The sequence below is a fragment of the Strongyloides ratti genome, scaffold srae_chrx_scaffold0000002 (assembly GCF_001040885.1).
Source record: "Strongyloides ratti genome assembly S_ratti_ED321, scaffold srae_chrx_scaffold0000002".
Classification (NCBI taxonomy): Eukaryota; Metazoa; Nematoda; class Chromadorea; order Rhabditida; family Strongyloididae; genus Strongyloides; species Strongyloides ratti.
Genome location: NW_020171510.1, coordinates 2,187,257 through 2,195,506, shown reverse-complemented (window position 1 = coordinate 2,195,506; position 8,250 = coordinate 2,187,257). Strand labels below are relative to the sequence as shown.

General features: G+C 20.3%; 2 protein-coding genes across 2 annotated transcripts; both read left to right on the top strand.

The window, feature by feature from the left end:
- Nucleotides 1–239: 239 nt before the first annotated feature.
- On the top strand, nucleotides 240–2,695 carry SRAE_X000146500 (Acetylcholinesterase; the record flags this gene model as incomplete). The annotated part of the gene is made up of 2 exons (XM_024649274.1): nucleotides 240–350; nucleotides 389–2,695. 2 exons carry the CDS (start codon nucleotides 240–242, stop codon nucleotides 2,693–2,695), a joined length of 2,418 nt encoding a protein of 805 aa, XP_024498930.1.
- A 5,087-nt stretch (nucleotides 2,696–7,782) lies between these two features.
- Nucleotides 7,783–8,250, top strand: SRAE_X000146400 (Hypothetical protein; the record flags this gene model as incomplete). The annotated part of the gene is made up of 1 exon (XM_024649263.1): nucleotides 7,783–8,250. One exon carries the CDS (start codon nucleotides 7,783–7,785, stop codon nucleotides 8,248–8,250), a length of 468 nt encoding a protein of 155 aa, XP_024498929.1.

The window sequence follows — 8,250 nt, the reverse complement described above, 5'->3', positions numbered from 1 at the left end:
GAATTTTAAATAAGAATAATTTGTCTAAAAAAGAATATACTTTTGTATTTTATATGTAGGCATTATATTTAAAATAAATATTTCAAGAAAATGTACATGATTTAATTTATTTTAACAAATTTTTTTTTACCATTATCACAAATACAAAGTTTATTCCAATATACTCATTTATATTCAATAGTATTTATATTTACAAATTAAAGTATATTTAATATTGATAACATTTTTTAATTATTTTAATGAAAATGAAATGCTCATTTTTTTTATTATTATTTTGTACTAATATATTTTGTTTAAGTTTTGACAAAAAAATAAAAACAAGTCTTGGAACTATTTATGGTTCAACAATTGTAAATATAATTTATTAATTTATCATATTTTTTTATAGACTGTTAATAAAGAAGATGTTTATGAATTTTTAGGAATTCCATACGCTTCGACTACAGAACCTGAAAATTATTTTGGAGTACCAATTGATATAAGTGAAAAAATTTTTTCAAAAAATTATCGTCGTGGAGTATCAAAATGTTCCTGTCCTCAAGAAGTAAACTTTTCAAATTTTTCTGGATATGACGATCTTAATCCAAAAGTTGGTACACACTTTAAAAATTGTCTTATATTAAATATATGGATGCCAGGTAAACTGAAAAATTTACCTGTTTTAGTATTTTTTCATGATGGTGATTGGGCATCTGGAACAGCGTTTTCAGATAATTATAATGGCTCATATCTTGCGCATGTTACAAAGTCAATTATAGTAGTTCCAAATTTTAGACTAGGATTTTATGGTTTTGCATTTTTAGGTTATAAATCTCAATTACCTGGAAATATGGGTTTATTAGATCAACAAATGGCATTAAAATGGGTTCACAATTATATAAAGCATTTTAATGGTGATAAAAATCGTGTTACAATTATGGGTGTAGGTTCAGGGAGTATTTCTGCCTCAGCACATTTATTTTCTGATGGTAGCAAAAATTATTTTCAAAGAGTATTTTTAATGTCTGGAGTAATTACACACTATATAAATACAATATCACCTGAAATGGCAAGACGTTATACTGCTAAAGTTGTAAAAGCACTAAATTGTAGAAACACTAACATGAAAATAACGGTAAAATGTCTTAAAGAAGCTGGTTATATTGAAATATTTAGAGCTACAAAAAGTATTAATTCTTTATTTTTTTCTCGATTAACACAGCCATTTTTACCAATACATAGAGACGGGAATTTTTTTAAAGGAAATGTATTAACGAAATATACTAATGGTGATTTTAATAAAAAAGTTGATATTGCTATTGGAAAAACAACAGATGAGGGAGCACATCTTTTATCAAAGATATTTTTTAAAAACAATTTATTTTCTTGTCCTTTTAATCCATTTTTATCATCTAAAATCGACGAATGTAATATGAAAAAAAGAGATTATATTCTTCTTTTTCAATATCTTGAATCAAGGTTTAGCTATATACAAACAAATTTAACATTTTTAAGAATTAAATATGGAAGAATGACAAATATATCGTATATAAAAAAAGCTGTAATGGCATTTTCTGAAATTAATGTTGATTGTAGCTTTGTTGATTTTATAAGTCAAATATCAAAATTTACAAAAAAAAAAATTTCTATTTTCGAATTTGGAAGACGTTTGGCAAATAGTCCATGGCCCAGATGGGTAGGAGTTACACATAATGATTTTATTAATCTTTTATTTGGTGATCCATATAGACATCCAAAATTGTATAAATCATCAGAAAAAACCAATGATATTAACTGTTCTCACAACTTTATGTTAGAGTTAAAAGATTATTTGTACTTTAAAAGTAATACGTTTTATGAAAAAAAACCAATTAAAAACAATAATATTAATAATAATATGATGAATAAGTTTTATCCTAATAATGGAATGTTTAATAATACTAACAATAATTTTTATTATAACCAAGGAATGTATCAAAATGCTAATAATAATCATAATATGGCAAATATGATTAACCAAAATATGTATAATAATCGAATAATGGCTAATGGTGTTAACCCAAATATGTATTATAATCAATTAATGGCTAATGGTGTTAACCAAAATATGCTTAATAATCAAGCAATGACTAACGGTTTTAATCAATATTCTTATTATAATCAAGGAACAATGAACAATAATAACATTCTTTCTAATCAAAAAATGGCTAATAGTTTTCCACAACAATATAGTTCTAATTCTGGAACGTTTTCCAATAATAATAACAATAACAATATGAATAACCAAAATGCAATGCAGTATAATTCAAATTCAAATTCTAATAACCAAAACAATAATCAAGAAAACAATAATCAAGATAACAATAATCAAGAAAACAATAATGAACAGTCTAGAAAGAAACGTCAAAATAATGAACAAGATCCAGATATGGAATATATGATGAAACAACAAGCAATTATACAACAAAGTCATCAAGGTATACAAAATCTTTATAACGAACAGGAAGAGATAGTTGATCGTTTAGTTGATCAGGAAGTTGAAGAAAACGAATGGATTGATCCAAGTACAAAAATGACACTAATTGCAAATAAAAACTGTAAAAAAGAAGAAATAAGAGGATACAAATTTTTGATTACCAGAAATGGATTAAAATCACGGTGTCAATTAATAAATAAAATTATTATGGACGTTATAGGAAAAAGTATGTTAGAATAAAGAGATCATAATTAATTTTGACATTTTTATGATACCTGTACATCTAAAAATGTTTATAATCATACAAAAATAATACATTTTGCATAATTTTTTTTATTAATGATAAAATCAAAATATTATTCATTTTTTTTAACTAGGTATTAAAGAAATAATTGTATATGGTAGTATTTAGCATTGTAAATCTATGAAATTTTTTACAATATTAAAAAAATATTTGTATTTTTGAAAATTTTCTAGAAAGTTTTATTAAAAAATAAATTGACAATATTAAAATTCTTTATAAGGAATGTAAAATTTTAATTTACAAGATTGTTTCTTGAAATAATTGTTATATTTATAAAATAAAGGATATAAAAAAAATTTTTTTATTTTATTTTCCAAAATATTGAATAATTTTACAATAAAGTTTTTTTATTTCTTAATATTTTTTAAAAATATATTAATTCATGTTTTTCTTCAATACATGCTATAAATAATTTCCTTAAATTACTGACTATAAAAAAAAAATTTGTGTTTTTTATATATATTATTAATTACTTTTTATGTTAGTTATAAAGTATATATATTGTAAATATTATTAATAGTAGGTGATTTGCGATAATCAAATCAACAAATTATAGATTATTATTTTGTTGGGAAGTAAAAAAAATTATAGACAAAAACAATAAATTTTTCCACTAGAATAATTTTTTTTCCATATTGTATTGTTAAATAACTTATTTTACATAAAAATAAGCATTATTTTTTAAAATTGTAAATAATAGATATGATACAATTTAGAAAACTAAAATTTAATCAATTATTAATTTATTAACGCAATTAACATATTTAAAATATTCTGTTGCATCTAAATTGAACTCAATACCCATAATAAAAAGTTTAAAAAATATTTTTTTAAAAAAGATAGTTCAATCAAATTTATAAAAAATAAAGGAATAATAAAGAAAGAAATAAACTTTTAAAAATGCAAAGGTCTAACAACTTCTTTGAAACCAAAGCTTTTATTTAAATACAGCAGGAAAAATTTCATAAAAAGTGTTTTAACGAGAAAAGAGACGTTTTTTGCTAACCACCATCTTTTCTTTGGTAAGATTATACTACCATTATCTATGGTTGTGAAGAAATCCTATTAACCTCAACAAAAAATCAATTGAAATTGAGTGATTAAACCTCTTACTTATTTTTGTTCTATTATCGACAATCAACAGAAAATGTTTTAAATAAAGTAGATTGTCTGATATATTGAAAAAGTATAATTTATAAAATAGATAAAACCAAAATAAATAAGCATTAATACAACTGCGAAAACTGTTTAATTGGAGTTTGGGTTGTCAGAAGTGTGGAAAGGACAGAGAAAAACATGTTTTCTGTTAAAAATATACAGTGAAATGCTTTAGCATGTTGTTATAAATCACACCTTACATGAATATATTATTCACACTTTTTTTGATAAGGTTACAGTAAAATTAAAAAAAAATTTGAGTTCAAAAGTGGTAAATTAAATCTTAGCGTTAGATTCAGTGATGCGCAATGTGGTATTTTTTTAATTACCATTAAAGTGAAATGAACCTGTTACAAATTAGTGCTTCCAGACGACAAAGAAGCAAAAAAATACTAATTTATAGTTTTTATAATTTTTTAATTCAAAAAACAACTACTCATTTTCTATACTCCTTTTTTTATATACTTTCCTTTTACTTCTACTGATGTCTTTGCATTACAAGCGTCTTACTTTAATACAAAAGCATTAGAAAAAGTATAAAAAGAATATTTAAAGAAAGGAAAAGATAAGAATAGTAATTTATTTTTAATGAAAGATGAATTTCTGACACATTAATTTATTGTTACTTAATTTATCCATTACTTATATTTGTCGTTATTATTTTTTTGTAAAAGCTAGTAAGAATTATTTATGTTTTTTTTCTATAATTAAATGAAAAGATTGAAGTTTAAAACACTTGTTCATGAAATATTATCATCGTGATTAAATTCTTAATGAAACAAATAAAAAATAATAAGTAAACCAGCTTTCCTAATATCTTAGAAGAAATTGTTTAAATCTCAGTATTAAAAAAATATTAATATGTAACAAAAAATATGAACTATAAACATTTTTTTTATTAAAAATAACATGCAAATAAAACATAAACAAAAAAAAATTTTCTAAAAACTATTTGAAAAGTTTTTAATTCTAAAATTTAATCAATATACTTAATAGACGTATAAAAGTGTGTATAAAAATCCAACAATAGTTTAAAAAAATTTTCATTACATAACATAATGTGATTTTTAAAAGAGATAGTTTTTACTATCGTCTTTAAATTAAATTTTTTATATTTTCAGAAATATTATTTTATTTTTAAATTAAACTTTTTTTAAATTGAAAAAGTTGCCTCTTAAAAAATACTTTTTAAATTTGTAAAAAGCTTTTATTAAAATTAAACTAATATTTGATATTTATTAAATATATTACTAATGAAAAATCGTAATAATAGAATCGTATTTAGCAAAATAAATTCATTTTATATTAAACATATCATTTAAATTAAATTTATACTAATTTGTTAATGTAAAACGCATAAAAGCAGGAATATTTTTCTATTGAATTTTATAAAAATCATTTTTTTAATAAAATTTACACATTTATTTTTATGTGATTTTTCAAATTTATTTTTTTATCATATGTTTTTACTCGTCAATTTACTTTTAGATGTTTGTTATTATATATTTTTAATAACAAAAATAAAATATTTTTTTAATTTTAAATATACATTATCTTAGAGGTTCGTTACTACATTGTAAATTTATTCATATCAACAATGATAATTATATTCAATTTTATAAATTTTATTTTTGTCAATGTATTACAATATGAAAAATGTTTATTATTATAATATCCTTCTTTTTAAGCTATAATTCCAATCAAAGTAAATTAAATAAAGAAAAAATTTAAATATTTTTTTTACTTTTTAAAATAATAAATCCTGATGTTTTTTAGATTTTCTTCGAGCTGCAGCAACTTGGTTCTTGCTTTTCTGTCACTTTCAATTTAGATACTAATAAAAGAAGATGTTAAAAAATATAAACTTAAAATTTTGTTATTACAAATAACAATTTTAAAAAAATAATTGAAAAGATGGTTTTTATTTAAAAATTGTTTTATTTATTAGCTTTTCCTAATCTAAATCTGCTATATATGTTCTTTTCATTTTCTTCTTTTTAATGCTAACAGAAGGATTGCATTACGAAAATAAAATTTTTAAAATTGTTTTTAGCTATTTTAGATATTTTTACAAAATTATTATCAAATATAACAAAATTGGTTAATTTATCATATAAAAAATAGAAATTACACTATTGATTTAGAAAAATATTATATAAAGTTTTGTTTAAAACTAGAAAAAAAATACTATAAATAAATATCTTTTATTAAAAACTAAAATATATTTGCAAAATTTTATTAATTAAAAATGTAATATAAAAACAAAGTTTAAAGTTTTTAATTTTTTGCCAGAATTTTATTTGTTATAAAAATTTAAATTCACTAAAAACTTACAAAATAAATTAAATTTTTTTAATTGCAAATCTTACAAATGATTAAACGCATTTTTTTATCATAATTATTACTACGTCTGAAAATTTTAATCAATTAATTAATAAAAAATAATGCTTATTATATTTTTATCGTTATTATAAATTGACTTAATATGAAATTTCACCTTTTTTTCTCTTTCTACTCGGTCTTTTTTGGTCAAAATATTCATTTTGTAAAACAATATAATTAATAGTTTTATATTTTATTCAAAATTTACTTTAATTATCTTGATAAAATTTTTAATTTTTAATTTATAAAAATGTAAAACAATTAAATGATTGCTGTTTATTATTATAATTAATTACTAAATTGATAAAAAAAATCATTTAATGTGATTCTTTAATTATTACAATTTTATTTGCTTTTAATTTATGTATTTAAAAAATAAATTTTCTAATAATTTTTAGAAACTGTGTTAAGTAAAACATTAAATTTAGGTCAAACTAAATTTTTTTAAATTTTTTTTTGTATTTTTAAATTGAACTATTTAAGAATGAATTAAAACAAAATTTTATTGATAAAAAAAGATTTTTATTTTTATTTCAGGGAGTTGTAATAGATGTTTTTTTTTAATATAGTAAATTTCTAAAGTTTAAGGTGTTCTAATCAGCAGAATTATTAATAGATTTATTTTTCTATAAAAAAAAAAATTCCTTTTGTTTTATTGTTTTATTAGAAAACATTTACTTAAAACACAGTAACAAGTTACATTTAATTAATGATAATTCAGTCGTAGACTTACTATTATTGATTTAATTATGTAATATAAATCGTGGTTATGATAGAATACTTAAATACCTTATGGATTATTAAACCTAAAAAAATTAATTAATAACTTTTACAAAAAAAAAACTAAATCTATATTAAAATTGTTAAAAATAAAAAATAATTTCTATCTAATAAGTCCATTTTATATATATTAAAAACATTATACTTTCTTGCAATATGAATATACTTTTTAAAATTTATAACACAATGATTATCCATTTTTGTAAAAAATAATTTTTTTTTTGCAAAATTTTATAAACAGCTGAAAAAAAATAATTTAAATTAAATTTTGTAAATGTTTTTAGAATAATATCATACTTGAAGTCATAAAGTAAACTTTGTTAAATGTGTTTATCAAAAATTTTTATAAACTGTTTACATTAATTTTTTTTAAAATACAAAATAATAAAATATTTGTAATATAGTAATAACCTTTAACATTCAATTTAAAGGAAAATAATATTTAAAATATTAAATTTTAAAAAAAGAAAAAAAATATTTAAATAATCTTTATTAATTTTTTTTCAAATAAAAACAATTAATATTTCAACTTGTAAAAATACTATAAATACCGTTAATTTGAAATTTTATCATAAAAACAATTATAATAATAATGTTTTATTTTAATAATTTTGCTTTATTTATTATTTTATCTTTTTTTGATAATGTCTTATGTCAAGATTTAAAAAATTTTGAATCTAATCAATTAACTAATTATAATTTAATGAAAGAAAATGATTTACCAGTTTTTATAAAAAATGAAAAAAGTTTTAAAGATGATTCTAATTATGACGTTTTTACAAGACAAAAAAGACAATTACAACAACGTAGAAATAGATTACTACAAAGATTAAGAGAAGCACAACGACAAAGACGTTTAAGGCAACGAAAACAACAACAAAAAAGAGCAGAACGTTTACGAAAACAAAAACTTTATTTACAAGAAAGAAATAAAGCAGCAAAAGAAAGAAGATTAGTTTTTCTTCAAAGAGAAAGAGAACGTTTAGAAAAGTTTAGAATTGAACGTGAACAAAGATTATCTTCAATTTTAGCTTCACAAACTACAGCTCACGCAGAAACTACAACAGAAGTCACAACAACTGCTGCTACAACTGCTGCTACATCTGCTGCTACAACTGCTGCTACGACTGCTGCTACGACTGCTGCTACAACTGCTCCCGGTGGTGGTTAA